This window comes from Cyanistes caeruleus, chromosome 1 (genome assembly GCF_971803275.1).
Source record: "Cyanistes caeruleus chromosome 1, bCyaCae1.hap1.1, whole genome shotgun sequence".
NCBI classification, from domain to species: domain Eukaryota; kingdom Metazoa; phylum Chordata; class Aves; order Passeriformes; family Paridae; genus Cyanistes; species Cyanistes caeruleus.
In genome coordinates this window covers 33,841,676-33,865,596 of record NC_141701.1, presented here as the reverse complement: position 1 = coordinate 33,865,596, position 23,921 = coordinate 33,841,676, and the positions used below count along the sequence as shown (strand labels likewise).

The 23,921-nt window shown below is 39.3% G+C and overlaps 1 protein-coding gene across 8 annotated transcripts in view; it reads left to right on the top strand.

Moving 5' to 3' along the window:
• Positions 1–23,921, top strand: part of SULF1 (sulfatase 1) — a 123,459-nt gene that overhangs the window by 52,025 nt on the left and 47,513 nt on the right. For 4 of the 8 annotated variants that reach the window (XM_023920925.2, XM_086885568.1, XM_086885592.1 and 1 more), the window contains 3 exons: positions 7,278–7,439; positions 7,754–7,982; positions 13,432–13,671. In XM_023920925.2, the coding sequence (XP_023776693.1) occupies positions 7,811–7,982; positions 13,432–13,671 (412 nt within the window). In that variant the 5' untranslated portion in view covers positions 7,278–7,439; positions 7,754–7,810. Of the gene's footprint in view, positions 1–7,277; positions 7,440–7,587; positions 7,658–7,753; positions 7,983–13,431; positions 13,672–23,921 lie in introns of those variants that run through there. The other 4 variants (XM_086885590.1, XM_086885560.1, XM_023920922.2 and 1 more) reach the window with 2 other exon arrangements.

Sequence of the window (23,921 nt, the reverse complement as noted above, 5' to 3'; positions counted from 1 at the left end):
GAAAGCACTTAGAACTGCCTGACTCCCCTGGCTCTCCAGGGGATGGCACCTATCTAAAGTCCTATGGTGTTTCTGAGTCCATCCTCTGACAATACAACTAAAAATATATTTGAGATCCTCTCCTAGAAATGCAGTTGATGTTCCCTGTTTACATACATACACTTGTGTAGATTCATACAGACAATTCCTCCCCCTTCAGTCCTTACATAAGCTCCCCTGGTCCCCATGAGCTGCTGTTGCTTCCCCTGGGCAGTCAGCAAGGAGAGTGGCCAGAGCAGCCGTGGCTCAGCTTCCACTCAAGACCACCCATCCCCATGATGGCCCCACCTACCCTAACCCTTCCCTGTGACAACAGACATTTGGGGGGAAGTAAACATTTATTTTCCTTTAAAAAGGATGCCTTTCAAATGAAAGGTTTTCTCTCCAGAGGAGACATGGAAAGTTATGATCACGGTTTCTAAAGCCAGTGAACTTAAATAGGAATTTAAAGAAACGTGCAAATTGTGTTGCTGTTGTTCACCTCTGTGATATGATCTCCCAATTCAAGACTACTTACTGAACCACTGAATTGTCAGTGTGTTATTGTGTGGTATATTCTCATAAAGGCCCACACTGCTGAAGTGAGCAATTGGGGTATTATGCTATTTATAGCAAAAATATGTGGGTTTAAAATGGAGTTTTAAAATTACCTGAATTTCCCTCATACACAGAATTTAGTCTTTATATCTGAAAAATAATTGGAGTCTTTTAGTAATTACATTACATTCTAGCTGGAAAGCCACTTCCCTTAAAGATAAAAAAAATCTGATATCAGAAGCCCGCTTGGAGCCTAGCGCACATCTAATTATCTCTCTCAGTCTTAATTATTTAGCAAGTGCTAATAAACTGCATGTATCATGACACTCATGTGTAATAAGCATATAAATTTAATTTATTTTTTTCCCTCTCTTTGAAGACTAACAGACATAGAATTCAATCACAAGGCAATGGCATTATAGCCTCCAATATAACATGAGGTTTTAATAAGCCTCCTGTTTGCTGCACACATGTGCTTAAGACTGCCTGGAAACCAAATCAGTAGAAAAAAGGGATTACTTTAGATTACTTTGAAATGTGCATTGTTTGAAATGGCCTCTGGTGACCAGCTTTCATGAATGGCTGATTTTACTTGTGGGGCACGTCATCTGGCTCAATTATACCAGGCTCTTTTGTATGACAAGTGCACTCCTTGGCTGTGTTGAAATATGAAATTCTAAAACAAAGTAAATCAGATGGTGAGAAATAAGTTTAGGTAACTGTATATTATCAGAAGTTTGTAACTTAGCAGTGGGCATTCTTCTTACTGAAAGATATGTGGGAATTTTGTTTAGAAACTTTCACAGATTTGAAGTTAATATAAAAACATTAATTTTAATTTTTATTAATGTTTTTTTCAGCTATATTAGCAGCATTAAAATTAAACACACGTTTTTCTTTTCTCAAAGGTAGATCATTTCTCCTACACGTGTATATTTTTAAAATGTTATTGGAGTTTGTTGTTTCACCCTAACAGATGAAGTGTTGGAAACTTCTACCTACTAAGAATATCCTTTAACCTGTACAAAGTTATAAAAGTGGGTTAGCAAGCCTACACTACACTTTCAAGTCACTGCAAGCTTTTTCCTTTCCTGTCGGTAACTGTTTGCAAAATTACAATGTAAAAACATAATATAAGGTTATGATTCTCCCTACCTGCAATTACTTTAAATTATACTTTAAATTAATCTAGCCTGAGGCACTGAGAATCCATCATTAGAATACACAGATTACATTTGAAAGGGGAGAAGGTATCTGATTGATTAGTTAAGTGTGTTGGAAATCCAATAGATAATGATTAGATTAGACCCAGATAGGAACTACATTCTTTGTGTTCACTGTAAATCCTGTACTTTACAACCTAGATTAGGGGATTAACCTTTAAGAAGAAATGGTAAATCTTGCTTTTTCCTGACTTCTGCTGTACTGTAGATGCTTTTCCCATGGCTGTAGGCTCAATATTCCCACAGGAAACTGACCCGCAGATTTACGCGGTCGCGCCTGGTAGCCTGAGATTGCAGTGTTTGCCTTTAAATATGAGATAGAAGAATAAGATGTGAGAAGAGCTTTAACATTGCTAAACTTAAAACAGTCATCTGTCAACAGCTTTTTCCACTGAAGTGCTTCACTGTATTAGTGAAAGTGAGAGTTGTTACTGTTGTTGTAGGGTGTTACAACCCTCTAGTCATCAAGGCAATATGATTTAAGGGAGAGATTTAAGACCTCTGAACTACTAGGTTGCTGGGTGCAGATGAACATTTTGCCTCCCTGACCTTTTATTATGTAGTTTCAATCTGTCTGCACAATCTTCACGCAATTACTAATCTTATGAAGTTGCTAATTTTGTTGAGTCTCAAACCACACTGTTGTTATGATTCACAGCATAGACCTGGTGTGTCTTGGAGAGGTCCATCCACCCTTTGACACAAATATTAAAGATTCACAGAAGCTGTATTTGTGTGTCCCAGAAAACCCCTTTTGCCTTCTCTCACTCTGGAGCTTCTGTGTACGCAAAATGTTCTCAAATACAGCAGCAATGTTAGGTGGACACATCTCAATTTAAAGCATACAACTTATACTGGTAGGTGCAAACCCTGAATCTGACATTTGCAGGGTCATTGCTGGATGAAGCCATCTCCAGTTTACATGATGCCACTGAGAGTGATTTCTGGCACTACAGACAGGCTAGCAGGTTTTTGAAATTGTGCTGAGCAGGTGTCCAGCAATGTGACCAATCTCCAAAGTCATATTGGAAATTACAAAACACTGACAATAACAGAATCCCAGCTTGGAATTAAGAGAATTTTTCTAGTTGTCCTTTGCCTTTCTCTTTTTCTTATTGAAAGTCTGATTTTAAGGAAACAGAGAACACTGGGATCATATTTCTGTTACAAAAAACTCATTAAAGCCAAAACTGTCAAGTTGGCAGGTCAGAGATAACATACATAGAAAGGTGCTCTTCTGCTTGAAGTGAAGAAAGAAAGTTCGTTTTCTTGTGGTGATTGATATCCAAGGATTCGTTTCTTTGAGAGGTTTTATCCATTTATTTATCAGAGAAACCTGTAAGAAAAAATAATCCAATATTATCTTTTGTATAAAGAAAATGACGCAACTTAACACTTTCCGTGGCAAGGCCTTCTGCTTCTGCTTCTTTTCCATGCATTTGATGTATTTTTGTGCAAGTTCCCTGCACTTGTCACAGAATTTAAAAAATGTCCTAAATTGCAAAACATTTGTTTGTGGACTATATCTTAAATACATACAACTATGTCAATTTATGGAGGAAGGAAAATCAAACTACAGAGGTAAAATCTGTAGGATGCTGGATAGTAAAGAGGAGCACAACACAAATAGGTGCTGCATTAGAAGTTTATTGATTTAAGAACCCTGTGATACTTTACATCTCAATTTATTACTAAATAAATATGGGGAGCAGAAGCCAGAATTCTCATTCTCATGTTTGCTACTGGGAATAGTGACTGATGCACCTGAGGGCTGTGCTGCTATGGCAGGAGGTTTGGACTAGATGATCTCCAGAGTTCCTTTCCAACCCTAATGATTCTGTGATTCTTAAATTCCACAATTACAGTCCACATTATTACTAGTGTTGTTATTATTATTACCACTGTTTCCTTTATTGTCTGATCCATTTTTTTCAAAGAAAAAGCCATTAGGACAGTGAGCCTTAACCTATCACTTTGAATGACATAATGCCTCAATGTTCATGCTCAAAAGAAAGCACTAATGCAGAGAATGCAGAGAAGACAATGTTATTTGCCCTTAGTTACCCCTTGGTCACGAATTGTTAATGTGGGGCATTGCATAGCACCTGGTACTGGTGCTGATGGACATATCTCCAGTATCATTACTCATTATCCCCACATTTACAAGCAGGAATTGTGTTCATGTAAGCCTGATCCCCTGTGCAACAAGCACACATTTGTAGATTATTAAATATTACTAAGTTCTTATCTCTTTAAAACTTAAAATGGCATATTCATGTGCATACTCAGTGCCCTGTTTTACTAACAAAGTGCATGACTCTGGGCAGATTTTTATTGGCCAAACACAAAACAGCATTTTAAGTGAAACAAGTGAAAATGTGGACATGAGAAGAAAGTGGCAAATGCTCTTTCTTGAATACTGGCTGCCTTTTGTTGTGTTCCAAACTAACCACTTTCAGTCAATGCCATGAAAAATCTTGAACAGTTCTGGATCAAAATGAGTAACAATTCTACAGACTTTCAAAAGATACTGTTCTGCCTTTTGCTTTTCTTTTAAGTCACTGAAAGATACTCTCTTAAGAGACGTAGAAATGAAGTCCTCATAGATTTTTATGCCACACCAGAAGTGAAGCGGCACTGTAGCCTTTCTTTGCAGTGCTCTGCCAGTGTAATTCAAGTTTCATGGGTAATTAATTCTCAACACCAATAAATCCCTGAACTTCATGTTATAATACTAGCTGCATAGAAACAACTAAAGATGCAAGTTTTCAGATTTTATTCCTTGAAAGGTGATTGCAAACTATACATTTCCACTCCTGCGGAAAAAAAAACCAGTTTCTTTGGATTCTTCTGGTTTCATTTATTTACTAACTACAATTTGGTTATCATAGATATCTTCTATTAAAAAAATATACTCTAAAATTCCCATATAGAAGTTAGACCAGCACTTGTTTATTTGGCTAGAAAAAAAAAAGCATTTTGAAGTACCATCTTGATTTCTTAACACAAAAAATAATTACAGTTTACTTTCCCATGTAACTTTAGAAAGATCTTTTTTAGAATTTCTCCTATTTTTGTCTGTTTCTCAAGACAAATTGCAGTATCTGCAGGGGCACTTACATCTACCAGCCAGTATCCAACACAAATATTGCAGATTTGTCTTCCCTATAAACCCTGTATTTTGACAGTCTGCTTCACCTTATTTCCTTCTAGGACTGGGAAACAGGCTATAAAAGGACAAGTTGTCAAAGATTACCTTTTAATAAAGATTTGCCATATGAAAAACTTAAATATGAGCAACAAAACATGGCATTACTGTGCTCTTGTATAAGAACCATTCAATGAAACTTGGATAATTAATTTTATATGTATAGATCTGTCCTGATATTTTCCTTTACACATCAAGGAGAAAAAAGAGCAGGAAGAGAAACTTTTATTTCTAGCAAAGACCTGCCTAAGGTGCCTCAAACATGCTAGAAGAAAGGGATTTTTCAAAAACTAACTAATATAGACCAGACAGGTTGAAATGAAGGATGCTTGTTAATGTCCATTTGGATTAGCGTAAATTTTATTAGCACTGAGGTGTAATTGTCAGGAGCTTGCAGTTTCCTGCAGTGGGGGATTATTCAAACACGTTGGTGCCAATGTTTGCTCAGCACAGTCAGGATGACTGCACTTTCTGGGTCAACATTGTCTGAAAAAGTTTGCCGAACAACTGAGGTAAGAAACTAAACATTGAGTCTCACTTCACATAGCCCTTCGTGCTTTGTGATGTGAGTCAAAGTTTCACTATTTAAAGATCAGACATCTAGAGACATTGAATTTCTGCTTTTGCACCAAGAGCATGTATCTGGTGTCTGTCAGAAGAAATCTGACTTCTCTGGTAACCCTGCTCTTTAGGGCTGTTGTTAGCTTTTATGTGACTTAAGAACATATACATGGAAATGGAACTATTTTTAAAAGACCATCCAGACTAATTACAGACTTCCAGTTACTTATCTGAATGTTGTCATCCTCTGAAATAGCATTTGCTGTTTGATGGCGATCTCCTGTATTGACTTTGCAGTGCTGTAATGCTAGTGGAAGGCTGCAGTGTTGGTTGGTGCAGAGACAATGAAAGACAAGATTTCTCTGCCACAGACACTTGGATTTTCCTTTTAAAGACGTTCACACTCTTCTGGTGTAATTACAGCCTGCCAAAGTGAGGAGCATGAAACTGTTTAGCTTGCGAAGCTTAAAATAAAAGGTGTGTGGAAACAAGAACACAATCCTTTTTCTAGCAGTCCAGCACCAAGTCCCATCCCCTCCCTCTGCTGTGGCTTCTTCCCCTGAAATTTAGAGCATCTCCCTATTAATGCATTTTTAGGTGAGTGATTGCGGGGTCCTTTTGTCTTCTGTGTTACTCTCATTATTTCTGTTTATTAATCTGCTTGTGGCTCATGTTGCGTGTCTGAAGTCTCAGGTGTGGGTGCACAGATCTCATGATTTATGCTCCAGTCTAATTATGTAAGGCTCACCCCAGTTCCCATGCAGAATTTCCCTTGGGCAAACTTCTTGATTGTTCTTGGGCTTGGGTGGTTTTGTGAGGTTGTTTTTTTTTTTTAATTGACCGATATCACCGTGCTTTTATCCCCAGTCCCAGAATAAAAGCAGAAGAAACGTATGTGGCAGGTCAATACCCTGGAGGGAGCAGGCATGACTCCGTGGTTTCTTTTCCACCCCCTTCCTTTTTGCCCCCAGATATTCCCTCCCTTCCCTTGTGTTACAGACAGGTTTTTCAGAGCTTCAGTCAGTAATGCCAAAAATGTCAAAGTGTAAGTGGCTACCCCTTCCTCTCCAGACCAATCAGTCATTTTCAGTCACAAGTTTAAATGTGCTGCAGCAAAGCCAAGCCTCTGTGCTTGCAGCAGGTCTCACAAAAGCAAGGCAGTTTGACTGACAGGCACGGAGAGGGGGTTCTGATAACGCACTGAGACAAGTCTGGAAGCGCAGTATCAAGGACGAGGCTGTGGCAGAGGTACTGTACATTATGGATGAGGTGCTCAGCTCTGTCGTTGATTGATCGAGGGCTGGTTGTGCTCTTTCACAATGCTGGGTAAGATCATATGGACTGTCATTTAATATGAGCTTTCTTGTCAGTGGGAAGATGACTTTTCACACAGTGATCCCATGCAGGTTGCAAATGATGGCCATGCTCTCCCCTCTGCTTTTTAAGGCTTTAGTCTCTCGTGCAGGTGGGTTAACCTGAAACAACATCAGTGCTTGTCAGGTGTCATATGCTGGAATTAATGCTTGTTCTCGGAATCTCGCTATAAATCTGGCTATAAATATTGGAAAAGCACCTGTGTCTGATGATATGAGATACATGTCCTTTATATCTAGCAGCCAAGGTGCCATCCAACCCCTGCATAGGTTTGATATTAAATTAAGTAGGGGAGCCATAGAGAATGAAATTTTTTTTCTACTCTTTTCTTTCAGGACAGAGAGAGAAGCTGTAACAAATAGTTCTGGAGACTTTGAAGCACAGCCACAGTACTGAGGTCTCTGACCGACAAGCCTTCTGCTTTCTCCTTCTCACAGGGCTCCTCCTACAGATGTTCTGAACACGTCTGCATCCCGGCAATTTTTTACTCTGCCCAGGTACTGAATGTAAGGGACCGAGCTGCACAAAAAGAAGCGTGGGGTGTAGAAGGAGCACTGTGAGGGATTTACCAGAAGTCATGTCTATACAAAATGCAGGCATGACTTCAAGCAAAAATTATTTGAGAGAGCATAGTTGCGGAATGACCGAGTTTATTCTTAGAAAATGACAGAATAAAGCTCTCATTCAACAATATGGCTTATAATCATGTTAAATGGTATGTGTCAGGCTTGACTTCCCTAAGTGTCATCCTTTCAGTGTATGACTGGAAGTTTATTTATTGCTTGAACAGAATCTCTTTTTCTTCCTACAGCTCTTGAAAACTAGAGTTCAGGAGCTTTTGGATTATTTCCGGAATACTGGAACTACTATGAAGCCTTCTTGGTTTGCACTCATGTTGGCAGTGCTCAGTACTGAAATGCTAACAAGTCACTGTTCCACCATCAAGTCCCCGAGGTTCAGAGGACGTGTGCAGCAGGAGCGAAAGAATATCAGACCAAATATCATCCTTGTACTCACAGATGATCAAGATGTGGAGCTAGGTGAGAAATAATTGCTGTTTGTTACTACATTTTGTCATGTGTCTTTCAGTAGTTTATGCCAAGCAGAAAGATCTTTAAATTCAGAGAAGTTGCTGGTCCTGAAATAGTATCAGAATGTGGGACTAGTTTGGAAAATGAGTTAACAAATATTATTTAATAGCATTCATCACATTTAATTATAGATTTTAGGAAACACATGCTTATCAAAATCCACCATGGGAGGCTTTAATCTGCAAAACAAAATTATTTAATAGTGTGTACAATTACATACATGTAAAAAACTTGCATCAAAAGCCTTTTCTCACTCTATGATTTTTTGTAGCATTTAAAAATTCGAGCCTTATGAGGCCAACATTTCCCTCAGTACTGTATAGGTGTCTCTATCTCCACATATTTGTTACAGAGATGTATGTCTTGTATCTGGACATGCTTATCCACACAAACAAACCGGTCTAGGTACAGGATTTAGTAATCTCAATATTATGTATATAATAATAGTATGTATTACTGCAGTGTTTAAAATCCGTCTGCTTTAAAAACTATGCTGCATGTATGAAAGCATGGTAGTTTTGCTTTCACAATTACACTAAATATCTGAGCACATACCAGTCAGAAGTGATTTTCACATATTTTTCTTAGGGTGGAAAAAGTTAAAACACTTAGGTGATGTTCCAGGAGGCCTTTGAATGTTTTCTATTAAGTTAGTTAGAAAGATATTAATGGTAGTTATGCATATAACTGATTTTTTGGTTCACTGCCCAAAACGAAAAATCAAGGAGAGAAAGAGGATCATTTTAGGTTACCCCCAAGCAAATATTTTGGTTTGTCAGATCAAAAAGGTGAAAAAATGGCAAATTAAATTGAAATGAAATCTTGCATTCTTAGCTTTTTTTTTTTTAATGAGAGACATATTTTTAATAGAAATATAGTGACTTGCTAGACAAAATTCCATATGACATTGAAAAATAAAAATACTTAATTCCAGGAAACTTCATTTGTTATAAAATCACATACTTTCAGACAGAGGATTGTAGACAATATGGTTGGTATCTAAAAGCAGTTCTTTGGCTGCTAGCATTTTTTTATTTTCCACGATGCAATAATAATCTCATAGTCCTTCAGGGTTCTGAGAAGATAATTAATAAACTGTATTTCGTGACTGAGGGTTGGTGCTTTCATGTAGCAGAGCTCCAAACACAGGCCTTTAGATCTCAGCAATTCTTTTTTTTTTTTAATTTTTCACTCTTTCAGACCTCTGCTCTGTTTAGCCATGCTGTATAATGAATAGCTGTTCCCAGTTCTATTTTTGGTCTGAAATAGCTCTTACAATGGGAGTGCATTTCTTCTTGATAGAGTTGTTCTGAAAAATTTTGTTAAAAGGGTCAAGTCAAGTCTTCGGTTTTGTGGTCTGAAAGAGCCTGCTCTCCAGGGCACTGGGGAAGGTAGGTCAGCAGTCAGTCATCTGAACACGGTGTTACCAACTTGCTGTCTTCAGTCTTGCGAGAAGGTTTGAGACTGGTGCAAAAGGAGGAAGGATGTGGCGAGTCACTTTGTTCATACTGTGGAGCTCTTCTCTTTGAAAGCTGCTCTGAATGTTCACAGGGCACTCTGGCTCCTGTTAGCAGGCAGCTGAGCAATAGCCTGGGTGTGTATGTATTCCTACTGCCTTGAAGGAACACACTGGTTTCCCCTTCCCATAGATCATTTCACAGGAAACAGGATTCAGCCCCAAGATTTACTGTACTGCATTATTCACACTTCTGCTAATAAATCATTCTGCTTATTTGAAAAATAAAGCCAAACTGTTTTCCATGTGTGAATTTTCCTCTTGCTCTTCATTGATTCCTGAGAAAAGTCTTAAATTTCTCAAAGGTCAATGGGAAGTAACACTTTCTGCCACAAACAGAATAAAACTTAGGCATTGGTATCCAAAAATCACAGGACTGAAAGTCTCTCAATATGGATTATTTGCTTTTGTATTCCCAGCACGAACATTTCTAAAAGCTATTCTAAATGAATGCTTTAATATAAAAGCATATAAGGTACATTATAGACTTCCATCAGGAAGGATTTTTCTCCAGAGCTTGCTTATACATTGAACCAAAATATTCATCTGACTGAGTGCAACTGATATATAGAGGAGTCATCCAAAGTAAAATTTACAAGAGGGAGTTCGCATTTAGTTAGTGCTCAAGCCATAGGAGTATGCACATCTTCCTATTGATCTGCATCATCCCCCTGAGTTTTGCATTTTGAGTGCAAAGAAGTTCAGCAGAGTTGCTGTCTCATTCACTTTATTAGAATAAACCAACAAACTGCCCCACAACTCCAGCCACTTCCTATCCATGTGAGGAGGAAGGATATTCTAGATCAGCTGGTGGATTGAAGCTTTAGCTGTGTGAAGCAGTCTGGCCCACAGCTCTTGAAGAAACTCAGCAAATATTTGGGATCAAAAGGTATTTTGCTTCTTAGATTGTGCCACTGTTCACTGTCTTTCCCCTAGCGAGGTCCTGAGGACAGAGGGCTCACTGCCCAGTGAGGTGACATCTTGTTCAAGGCAAAGCACCAGCTCCCAGGACCCAGAATTTCTCCCCTCTTGCAGACAACATGCTGTGGCTCTTCAGGGCAGTGGCCCCAGCTCCCACTGGGGTCAGGCCCATATCCTCTTCAGTCCAACATTTTGCTTGCTTTTTGGTCTCTTCCTCTGTCCTCCCAATTCTCTATTATTTGTACACATCAGTACCTCAAAATATGATACCCTAATCACTCTTATACTCCTATAGTCCTCACTGTAAAAGAATATCTTTCATAATGTCAGAAAGGAGTAAAAATTAATGAGTAGTGTTTTTGACCCTTTTTTACAGCCTGATGCACCACCAAGTGAAATCTATATAAACCAGCTACTGAATAGAGCACTGGATAAAGAGATCACAGCTTCATCTAGATACATCACATCAGGCATCAGTTGCCTGGTGTGCTTTCCATCTTCCCTAGAACTAAAGCACTAAAAAGCATAAGCAGAAAAAGTGGGGATATGTGCTGAGATCTGAAAAAGTCCATTGCATACCACCCGTATAAAGACAGGGTGGCTCCTAGATATCCTTTTGTAGAGATGCCCACCTGTGACAAAAATATCCATAGCAGCTTTAAAGACTTCATACCTTGGTTGCCAAACTCGCTTCTTGAGGTACGAGAATAGACTGAGAAGTGACACAGAATTTCTTGTCTGACAAAACTCACTAACTTCTGTGTCCAAAGTGGCCTTTCCCAGCTATCTGGTTCCCCTCAGGTGCTCCCCAATCGGTCATGTAGAGCGTGAGTGTCCTGCTGACAGACAGCTCCTGAGTTCATGTGCCCTGAAGACTGTGGGCCAGATGGTAAAAAACACAAACTGTGAGGACAGCCACAGACAGCAAAGGATTATAACTTATATCAGCAAGTTTTATCTCCTGCTTGTGTTTTGTTTTCCAAATGAGGAAGTCTCACCTGCTTTGAAGTGCCTGTTCCAGAATTTCCAGAGGGGCTTAATCTATTATCAGTGTCAGTAAGTGCATACCTGGAGGGAAAACTTAGTCATAAACAGCAGGTTTGCAAGAGCAGAGGGCTGACCAGCTGGAGGAATGAGGAAGCACTCCAACAGCTACTCATTTATAATACATGGAGGCAGGAAAGTGCAGATCAGCTTTTTTGCAGTTACTGTGCATTAGGGTACCTGAATAGAACACTTTCTATCAGAGCACCTTGAAGCACTTTACAGCTGAGTTCTCAGGAATAAACTGTGACTTTTCAAAAATGGAACAGCTCTGATAAAAACAAAAACAAAAAACAAAAACAAAAACTAAAAAGTCAGCCTGGGATCCAAGATAAAAGCATGTAGAATGAGGATGATCTGTCATTTGTCTTTTACTTAACAATTCAGTGAAATGTTCCTACTCATGCAAATGGAGACCTTTTGTGTTCAGGGACCACTCAGTTACTCTTCTACTTTTCTATATCCCTAGCACATAGGATTTAGGAAAGCACAAATGCAGATGTTCTGCATTTAGAAAATAAGGGCTATGAACGACAAAGAGTCCAAAGTGATGGTGACTTTCATACACAGAATTAAATATATCCTTAAGGACAGAGACCCTGGAATTTTAAAGGAAATGCTGAAGACCCTACTGCCTCTTCCTTTTTTAACAATTTTTTTTACACAAAAGTCTTCAAATTCAGCACTGACTCCTTAGCCTAAAATCAAAACGGAGCATACTTAACTTTAACTAGTAAAATAATTTGTAAGATTTTACTGCAAATGCTTAAAGTTGAGTCCCTTGGGAGTTTTATGGTTTTGCAGGTTTGAAATTGCTTTAGAACATTTAAAATTTGATTTTCAAACAACTTAAACAAAACCATCAAGAAAAATTCTTGTCATATCAGAGGAATCAACAGATTTAAATGTAAAGGACAGTCAACCGTGCTAAAAAACAAAGGGGGAAAAAAAATCCAGAAACCTTTTTCTATTACCAACATTGTGCAAGTATTACAGTGTTGGTAGTTTCCTTGTCACTTGTTTCCTGGGCACATACTGACATATCCACAGTTCACCCCCACCCTTCAATCTCTGCTCTGTTGGATAACATAAAGAACAAATTTTGACAGCTGTCAGCAAATACTGACAGACTCTATCCAGGGCTGCTCCGCCTTTCTCCAATCAGAAATCTGCAAGCCCTGCCTCTCTCACCTTGCCGCTCATGAAGATGCTTTGAAGGATGTAAAAAAGTCTTTGTTCTTTAAACAGTATCAATACAATGTCCTGAGAAAGGCGCTGCATTTTACCAATTTTTTTGCATGCGTTTTTAGCCCCCCCAAAACTGATTTTGAGTGCAGTGCTTTAGTATCAGAACCAGACATGCTGATCTTGTGTCCACAGAAACTTTCCTTTAGAAAAAATTGCTACTGAATTCTCTCCTTCCTTTCTCTGTCTCCCACTCCCCCCTTTACTCCCTTCCTCTCTCTATTTTCCTTTTTCTTCTGTCATCTAATAAAATGGAAAGAGTATTAAAATTTTCATTTGTAATCTCAGCATTTTAGGTATTTTACTGGCATATTGACTTATAATTCAGTCTGTGTAGCATACTGCTTTTCTACAGCTGCACTTGAAGAACTATTGACCTATAAATTTGATACAGCTTTGACACTATTTTTAGGTTAGTCCATATTTTAACTTTGTTTTGAAGTCTGAGGAAAGAAAAAGAGAATTCTGTACTTCTGGAATCCTTAAAAATATTTTTGTTGGTATAGTAAAAATGTGATCTTTCCTCCTAAAATTACCAAAGCTACCGAGTGAAGCACACTGAGGTTCAAAGGCAAGCTAATCACTGATACTTTACTTTTAATAGCACAATAACAACCAATATATTCAAGCTATATTTTACAGCACAGTGATGATCAGCACCTCTCATTGCAGGGTCCTTGCAAGTTATGAACAAAACCAGAAGGATTATGGAGAATGGAGGGGCCTCTTTCATCAATGCCTTTGTAACTACCCCCATGTGCTGCCCATCTCGTTCCTCGATGCTGACTGGGAAGTATGTGCACAACCACAACATTTACACCAACAACGAAAACTGCTCTTCTCCCTCGTGGCAGGCCACTCACGAGCCTCGTACCTTTGCTGTGTATCTCAATAACACTGGGTACAGAACAGGTAAGAGACAAAGCAAAGTTCTTCATTTAAAGTGAAGATGGCATATTCAGAAATTGCTCTTAAGTCACTGCCTAAAATGAAGCTGTTCTTGGATGTGATAGAGTTCATTTCCTTTCCTTGGGAGTTTTTTGTGGGGTTTATTTATCTCTCTTTTTCTATTCTCCCATAATTTATTATTACTATTACTATTACTATTACTATTACTATTACTATCACTATCACTATTACTATCACTATTACTATCACTATTACTATCACTATTACTACTACATTTCATTTAAATTGTTAAACTGTTCTTATCTCAATCCATGGATTTTATCTTCTTTTTTATTCTCCTCCCCATCCTGCTGTGGCAGGGGGTGGGGAGCGAGAGAGAAACTGAGTGGTACTTAGTTGCTGACTGGGATTACACCAGGACAGGAGCAACTGCTGTCCCAGACAGGCTGTGAAGGGCAGATTTTGATTGTTATGGAGAGGGAAGGTAGAACTGCCTGCTGGTCCACATCTGCAGTAACAGCCAGGTAAAGAGACCCACTGGTAGGGGAGCAGCATATTTTCATGTTTGGATGTCCCTGGTGGGAAATAAGCTGTTGGGCAGTTACACCTACAGTGAAAGAGGTGCATTTTAGTGGCACTGTGGGTCTGAACTGGCAGTTCCAGACGTGATTATGGTCAGTATTACGTCCTGCTTGTGGACAGCTGCTAGCACTTATGGAGGAAGATGTCAGGGCCAGGCTGGGAACTGGTGCCAAAGACCTCACAGGAGTGGAGGGACTGTCATGGGAGCAAAACAAGGTGAATGGTATAATTTAAACTTCACCATGGGGCGATATTTCATTTGCATTTTCTGAAAAGGAATAGAAACATGCCTTTAGGAAGGATTGTTCTACTGTGCACCAATAAGATTTGATAGTTTTCTTGTAAATTCCTGGTGGTTTTCCGTAGTCAGGAGATCCCTTTCCTGTCTACAAAGAACTCTTCTTATTCCTCTCGTCTGTGCTTCAGCTTGATGTAAAACTCGATTCATTTCTACATCACCTATCCCCAAAGACTGAATCTGTAGACACATTAGGCTCCAGCCTGACTTCCCCTTTGCAAGGTACCAGAGTTGTGCGAGGTTGTCAGAGTGCAATTTGTGCAGAAGTGTCATTCAGCTACAAAGACCCCCCTTTACAGAGCAGGGAGGAACAGATCTCCTGCCAACTGCCTTCCTTACAATGTAACTGGCAGCAAAGAAACTTGTTTCTATCCTCAGCTTAGGCACAAGAAGGGATTGCTTTCAAAACATAGAGCTGGCAAATGTCTCCATGCTATCTGATAGTCCTAAATCTCTCAAAGCTGCTACATCCAATGCCTCGAGTTTATCTGCCTCTGTGCTATCTTTTCTTCACCACACAGACAGTTCACTCTTTTTTCTTGCCTCCCTGCATCTCTAGTACTGGAGAACTTCTGCATCCTGTATAAAAAAACAAAAGCAGACAAATCTTTAACTTTTTTGGACCTGGTGTTGGCTCTGACACATGAGTTGAATAGTACTCCAGTCTCTATTAAGCTGGTCTCAGTGAAGTTGCCATCTGAGTACAGCACTGCTAAGCCTGAGTAGGGGTCAGCATCAAGGCTTGGGAGGAGAAAAGGAAGTAAGAGTGAATTGACTATCACTGTAAGAAAAGGTGCTGAATTTGACCTAAAATATAAGCTCTATCTCATGACTTACATCTCAGAAATCCTTTCTGCATGATGTATGGCTGCTCCATGTGGGACCTGGCTTTAGTGTTCTTAAAAAATTAATATCTTACTGGTTTGTCATCTACACTTTGTGCAACTAAATGCTTCACACATAAACTGGACAGCTCTGTCCTTAACCCTTTCTGCCCCTCTGAAGATAAACACTGCTTTGAGCATATCTTCTGCACTGCCTTGGGTTATGAAGACATGTGGAGATGCTTAATAAATGCAGACTTGACCCTATTAAATAGAAAGGAAAAAGGGGTCAAAAGGAAAGGAACAGGAAAAAAGTACTTTTTCAAAGGCAGGCAGAGAGAACGTCAGTCCTAAAACTGTCAGGAACTGTCAGGTGAGTTTTAACAAAGGGCAGAAAAGAGTAGAAGAAAATGGAAACAAATGGAAATACCTTCATGAATCTCCAGTTCTGACTGAGGTACATTGTTCAATCCTACAATACTATGATTGCAAATACTTATCTTTTACTCCTTGCAAGATGGGCCTACCTCCTAATTAAGCCACAATTATTTTTGAGGTGGTAGCTTAATTAACAGCAGATCTTATAATACATTTTTCAAGGATAGTGTTGCCTTATTAAAAAGTCACCAGAAGTCTGCTAGCCAAGTAATAATCTGCGCTTCACAGCTAGAAAGTTTAGTAAAATTATAATGACTCAAAAAATACCTGGGAGTCAAGAATGATTGGGAGTGAAAATGAGGAAACTGTGGAGAGGGGTTGCAGATATTATAGGTACTTACCCTGTGCATTCCTACATGTATGGACAGTAAATCAGTAACTTCCTCAATGGGAAACTGTGACACAGAAAGAGAAATGAATGAGTCAGGCCAGTCACAGTTTGGTGACAGTCCTGATAAGGCACCTGACCAGAGAGCTCCAGTCTGGATGAGACAATGTACAATACCTCCAAGCTGGTGCTCTGTAATAATGACAATTTATGCATTTTTTGCATAGGATCAAATGAATATATCTCAATGGAAATACAGGGGTGGGAGAGTGTTTCTATAATGCCCTCACTTCTGTTCTCTCTAAATAGTTTTCAATATCTATAAAGCATCCATTGTCTAAACCTGCAGCAGCCTTTACTAAGCCCTCTGTATTGCAATTGATCACATGTGGGCAGAGTGTTATGAGGGGAGTTCTGCTGAAGCCACGAGGACTCCACATAAGCACAGCACACCCTTTAAAGTGAGGTCTGAAGCATGCTCTAATAAACTGCAGTTATAATTAGAGCCACTGGGGAAGCCTGGCAAAGGACAGAATGATTTTTTCTTTCCTTTTTCTATTTTATTCTTCTTCTCTGATGTGAACTAAGGGCAACGTTGCATTTCATGGAGACATCTCTTTTGGAAGATTGTATGTCAGTGCTAAATCATAGGCAGACACTGTGCTGGACACTAGCAGAAACAATTAGTAACAATACTGGGCAGTAGCAGGGCAAACAATATTTAGAAATAACAGCACCAAGACAAAAATCACTTTTGCTTCTAATTATAATTTTCCAAAACTATTAAGGATGTTTTAATGTTTACATTTACCTTATTCACAAGGTGTATGTTAATGCAGCAATGAACCACCTGCACAGCTTCTTGATTGTCCACAAAACTGGTAATATTAAATTTAAATTTGTAGGACATAACAGGGAAGACACACAGTAAAGAGGTAGAAAGAGAAAATAAAGCAGCTCTGGGGAGTTTCAGCAAGGACATTTGTTTTAATTACAAAGGATCCAGGCACTCACACTAGAGAGGAAAAAGGGTCCCTCATTTTCAAATTTTTGGAAATTGTGAGAAAAGCTTGAGAAGTTTTTTTTCATCTCAAAGTTTTTAATGTCAGTAGATATTCCTTCAGATATTTATATTTAGAATAACTCATAAATTTATTAACTGCAGGAGTTAGAGATTTTGCTTTGTGCTTTCCAAAGTATTGGCTGGTCATTTGCTGTTCTTTCAGTCTCATAATTTCTTTAACTTCTACTGCTCTATCCCAGTCCTACAGCACATAGTTTAGCCTCACAGATGTGCCCTTTGCTGTTGTTGGTTCCCTTTGTCATTCACCTACGCAAACACAAAGGAAAACCCCAGAAGTGCAACCTTGGCTTCATTAGTAGGAAAGGGGGATTGTGCTACATCTTAATCATTGAGCAGCAGCCAAGCACAATCTTGATATTTTATCAAGACAAACATTCAGAAGATATAAATAAAATAAACATTTTATTTTTAAGTAGTGGGTCACACTTTGCATTCTGCAGGATTTTACATTTTTACCAGCTGAAGTTTCATCCCTTTGCAAATATGAGAAGAAGTATAAGTTTAAAAAGCTTACCCTGACTTAACACACCTACGCACTTAAACCCTCTCTGCTTAATGTTATTTTTTAGAATTACTACTCTCTAATCCTCTCTCCTCTTAGCCCCTCACAACCAGTGTAACTGTGCAGGAGAGAGCAGGAATCTGCCTTGGCTCAGCAGCTGCTGACAGTCTCACAGCACCATGCCAAATGCAGGACCAGGCTCTCCCTTCATGGAATCCCACCTGAAAGAACAGGGATCACCAAATTAGGCAATTATTAGCTTGAACTTTTTGGAATTGTCTTTGGGAAGATGTGTTTCCCAGTGTTTTATTTCTTGCTCAGATGTATCAACTGGTTAGAATAACATTCAAGATTCATGCATGCGAGTGTCATTTTTGGGACAAAAATGGTAACATGCAAAGTTAAGCAGCTCAAATGTTAATTCCTAAATGGCTTCATTTGTAAAACTCCAGACTCAAGAACTGACACCAAGATGCCCCTATCTGGCATGTTTTGACATTAGTCACAGACTTCTGTGCAGTGATGAACAGAAATGGTCACTTAGTTGACAACTGGCTAATGTGTTCAACAGCACATGTCAGTGTGTCCAGTGACATCTGTCACTTATGGGTGCATTTCTTAGTGTAATGAACAGAGAACTAATAAAGCACTGAGATGACAGGAAGCTGAAAGCTAAGGAGTATTTAAACTGTGCAGCATTCCATTCTGACACACAGGGACATGTTAATCTTTCATAAAGAGAGCAAAAGCTGTGCCTCCTGAAGGTGTAGGCAGACAACATTTCCTCTGGAGGCAAAGCCAGTGTGTTTCCTGTTCACTGCCTTGCAGTACAAATCACTGCCAGCACTTGCTATTTTTAATCTGCATCATTTCAGTGACCTAATTTGTATCCTGCCTCATGCACCCTTTCAAAGCAGAGAAGGTGGCACGATTTGATACAGGGGTGGGAATGCGTGAGCGGAGAATAAGTCCGGGTTTTCAGATTATTTCTAAAGTGAAAATAAAGAGAGCGAGAACTCTGAGTTTTCAGGTTCTTTCCTAATTGGTATGAAATATTCTGGGAAACATCAAACATAATTTAATCTGTAAATATTTTAAATAATTAAAAATCTGTATCACTTTTCAGACTAATTTGTACTCTCTATCTACAAAAAAATGTATAAATGAAAGTGAAATATGCTGGACATATGCACATAGTCCACAGAAAGTTAAATGTAGAAGAGGAAAAAGGCTGAAAGGATAACATGCAGGATTTTCTAGTTCTGTGGTATCATGTGAAGTGAAACCTTTTTGGTTTCTGTCCAGGACCTCGTCAAAAACCACGGTGTATCTGCCTACTTATGCTTAAAGCAGAATTTTATGCTATGAAATGTCATGCAGAAAACCATACATTAAAAGACTTTTAGCAAGTTTATGCATTCAAGTGCTTAATTTAGGAAAATCTGTGTAGAACATTTTCAATGTAACCATTTCATCTCTTGTTCATATGGCCAAATTATAGTCTTTGACTTCATAACAACATACCACTTTATGGAGGGTGAAATTTTTTCGGTTTGAAAAGATAGACTACCTGTATCAAAAGACACAGTGCTGGTTTCCACACCAGCAAGGATGAGGGGTCTCATATCCCATCTGCCACATTCCACTCCTCACTTGCTAATAAATTAAGCAAATTTGGGTTTTATCATATACATGGGGCTGGGCATGCTGCTATACGTTTTCAGATGTCTTATGAAAGGCAGGAACCAGTGAGACTCAGGAGTCCTTTCAGACATTGTTGGTCCTCCACTCTGACCAGAAGCATTTCTGACTCCCTCCATCCTACCCCATTAGGCAGTGCAGTGTTTGCTCCTCAGTTTTCTGGCTCTGGAAGACATCACTTTGGCCTCTGCTCTCTGCTTGTTTGTGCTCAAGTCATTCCCTCCCTCTCTCTCTCCCTCCCTCCTCTCTCAGGTCCAGTCAGTTCTTGACAGACATGTCCTGTTCCCACTGCTTACCATTAACGATCTCCTTTCCCAGCCTGATCAGCAAATCTGCTTCTCCCACCCCCCTTGTCAATCAGCTTCTTTCTCCTTTCTGCACTGATTGTCCCATTTCTTGGTTGACATTGCCAGTGCTGGGCCCCCAAGCCCCCACTGCTTCTTTCCCCCCACCTCTCATTTTCTGGATTTCCTGCCATTCCCCAGACTGCTTGTCCTTATCAGGTCACCTCCTGCCCTTTGCATTTCAATCAACTTTCTCCCACCTACTGACACCACTCACAGGTGGACAGGGAATAAATATCCTGAAGTGTCCAGATCTACAGCACATGCAAATTGAAGGGTTTTATTCAAAGGATTCTAATAGATGCCTCCTTGACAGAGAGTCCATCATGCCTTTCACAGAGTTCCTGCTCTCAGTGCAGAGCATGTAAGTACTATCAAATGAAATCTCACGTAATTTTTTTCAGATGTTAAGCATAATTTCTTTTCCATTACTGCGGTTCTCAAAGATGGCTACTGTTTGGGCTAAAAAGTTTCAAAAAGTTCAGCCTGAGGCAGACATCCAGTGTGGAAAATTTAAATCCAAGTATAGGAGTTATAAGCAGCTGAAAACAGGGTCTTATAATGAGAAGTGTCAGACAACATCAATATTGGAAAGTGCTACCAGCTTGGCCCATAATACAGGCTTTGTTAAAGACATCACCCAGGCTAACAATTGCTATATCAAGTTATAAGCTAATGCCTTTTGCAACTGCTGAGTTATAAAATCCTTAATGATTTTTTTGGTTGCAATGGTAAACCTGGCAGCAACTGGGAAAGACCCACAAAGCTGGAGAAAAAGTAGAAAACCTGAGGTTTTCTACAGCATTTAAGTTACAAGACTGGGAACCGTGAAATCTGAATTATATTCTTGGCAATGCCACAGGCTTCCTGCATGACTTAGGTCTAGCTGAAGGTTAACCTCTTGGTGCCTCAGTTTCCTCAGCATATTTTTTGGGACAATGCTTATTTCATTTCCTAGGCGGTGCTGGCATACTGAGCTGGCTTTCTGTGCTTCAGTGATGTGGTACACTAATCCTCTGCAATTTTTCAGCAGAAGAGAAAAAACAAACTTCTAGGGTTTGAATCTATGGTTTGCATAATGGGGAGCAAGGAAGGAGGAATTTACTGGAATGATTAAGAAGCTGAAGTTATGTTGGGTTCTGTCCACAGAAGCATAGAATCTCTGTGCTTGAATCCTGAAATGTCGTATAAACAGTGCCTTGCAACTCCTATAAATGGTTTCCTGACTTTGTTAAAGGAAGTGGGCTGTCTACTTAAAGCTCTTGTCTGGGTCACGGTGACTAAACCTTTCTGCTGTGTGGCTTTTTAAAGGTTTGCATTTGTTTTAACTCGGAAACGTTCCCATAAGCCTCAACAAATAACAAGGGTGTAGAACATAACATATGTCCTTTGATCCATGGAACTGCAGAGATGTCTCACTAGGAGATGTAGCCCAGTTCACCTGTGCACTAATCCATTAATGCTGACAGGAGTTTCACAGGACTAACTCTGTTGTGTAATGCTGTAAACATTAGTCATAATTGCTTGTAAAAAGTGCTGGGAAAAGAAGTCCTGGGAATCACAAGAATTTGAGTCACAATCAGCTGTAAGTATTAGAGATCCCCTGGATCAAATTATATTTGCCTTTCACCCTTTGCAATTCTATGGATCTCTCAGTCCAGTACAGAAATCATTAGCTGATTGTAAAAGGGAAAACAAACCCTTGTCTTAAGGCATCTGTTCATGTCAGGTACCAGACATGTATATTCTTCAGCCCCTCCAGAGACACATAGATGTCTGTAAAACTGCTCACCATGCCATGTGTTGTTGTTTGCATAAACATAATTGAACATACTAATACAGAATACAATTATTCTGGTATACTAAGCTACACTACACATGATTAGAAAATAACAACGTGTCCTGGGAACAGTTAGCAAAACTGCCTGAATGCAGATAAAAATTGTCTTATTAAAATGCAAAAGTAAGCATTTATCTTTCCTGTTATCCCTATGGGGGCTGTTACACATAATAATGAAAAGATGTCCCTTGAAATGGCGTTACTTTTTAATGAGGCTTTTACCCACAGAGTCATAATCTCCATTTTACTAATTACAAGCAGAATTGGCTTCTAAAACCCTTCCTAAACCCAAACTACTGAGCACAAACAGCTTCTGAAGCTGAGGCTCCCAATCAGTCCTCAGACTTAGGCACCTAATTCAGCAAGTTTTGGGCTACAGCTAAGTTAAAGATGGGGTTGACTCTACAAGCCAAGCATGTGAAGACCCAGAAAAGACATCTGCACATCACTGTCGCTAAAGGACACAAAATTATTTACACAAACACTCAATGTCAGAACAAAAAAAAGTCTTTTATTCTCTGATTCCAGTATTTATAGATTCTCAACAATGACCAGGGATTGGATAATTAAGTTACCACCTTCCCAAGCACACTTGTCATGAGAAACATCCATCAAAAGACATTTCTTAGAAGGAATATGATAAACAACTTATGTTTATAGGGCTTTCATGGTAAACTAAAACTATGAAAACATTATCAGAAGGCTTAATTTTCAGAGTGACACATCACAGTGTCAGTTCCTGGGCAGTTCTGTGACATATTCCATAGTGCTTTACTTGTTAACCATCCTCTAGTTAAACAAAAAATAACTAGGGCACCCATGGTGATTACTTGGTGATCGTTATTTGGTCCCATGGACACACCTATGCCTTTGACACTTGTCTTCACTCAGAGCCTGAAGGGCCAGACACAAACTGCCAGTTCTGGGCCCCAGTTCTGACTCACTTGCCCTGTCCTATTCTCAGTAGTACACAAAAGACCACATGGTGCAAGGACTGAATGCCTGTATTCCAGTTAAAGCCTGGCTTTTCCCTTCATCTGTCTAATTACTCATATCCTCTTGAGCTCATGACCAATAAACCATTCTTGATTAAAACATTTTGGCAAATACAATCCATTATCACAGCCACAGTTTCTTCTGGTACTCAAGACATTTGACATGGGAACTGCTTTACAGAGCAACAGGGGCAAACATCTATTTCTGCAAACTGTCACTCAGGGAGCTCCTTAAAACTTGACAGCACTGATATTATTTTTATGATAAAATACTAAATCATTACCAGCACAAAGGTGAATGGTTCAGGCTGTCAATCCGAAGTCTCGTAACATGCACTGAAATACCTTCTGGGGGGCCATATCCAACAAAATGTTATTGAAGTTAGAAAATTAAGTCATCTAAAGCAAGGAAATTCCAAGATTAATTCACCCTCACCAGCTCCATGCTATCCCTTCTTTTCCAAATTCAGTTTATCTATTCTTGTCCTTATTCTCACCACAGGTCATTTCATCTGTTCATTTTATGCTGGTGGCTTTCTCTCAGGTAATGAATACCAAAAGAGAGAGTAAGAAGGAGGAAGAGAAGCTGATGCCTTTTTGTTTTAATGCCAAAATTTTTTATTTTTTTTTTTTATTTTATTTCTGGGAACAGTCTTAAATCCATAAAGGAACGCTCCACTGTGTTGATGTGACATTAAAGTAAGAAGGTGGAGTAATCATCTGGGTGCTATAGTTTTTCTGAGCTTGGTCATTTTGAGACAGATTTTCATAGCTACCTCTGTTACTTACAAAGGCCCTACATCAAAACCCACAGGCACTAGAACTTCTTAGAGAAAAGTTTGACAATTATTTTTAAATGGGTGAACCCATTACTTTTTCCCCAGTCTTTTTCTTGGAAATTATTGAACCATTTGGCTAAAAGGTTCCATAGAGCAAAATACAGCCTGAGTCAGATAGTACGGAAACTATCACCACTAATGATTAAAGTTTGGCAAGACTGTAAATAGCAGAGTCCAGGTCTCTGAGTGAGCAAATCTTATAATAGATGGGGCAATCAAACCATCCTATATGATAAATTGTCATAATTTCTGTTTCACAGCTTGAAAGCCTCTGATGTTTATGAGAGACAGGTTGGCAGTAGAGCCCTTTACTGATGGGCACAGCACACAGAGGTTCCCCAAAATCATACAGCAGCTACTGGTAGACCTGGGATAGCACTCAAAAGGGCTGACCTCAAATTTCCCTTGTAACCACAGACTGTCTTTGGTTTTGCTTGTCTCAACAATGCTTCCTCTCTCTCAGTTACATCACACTCCC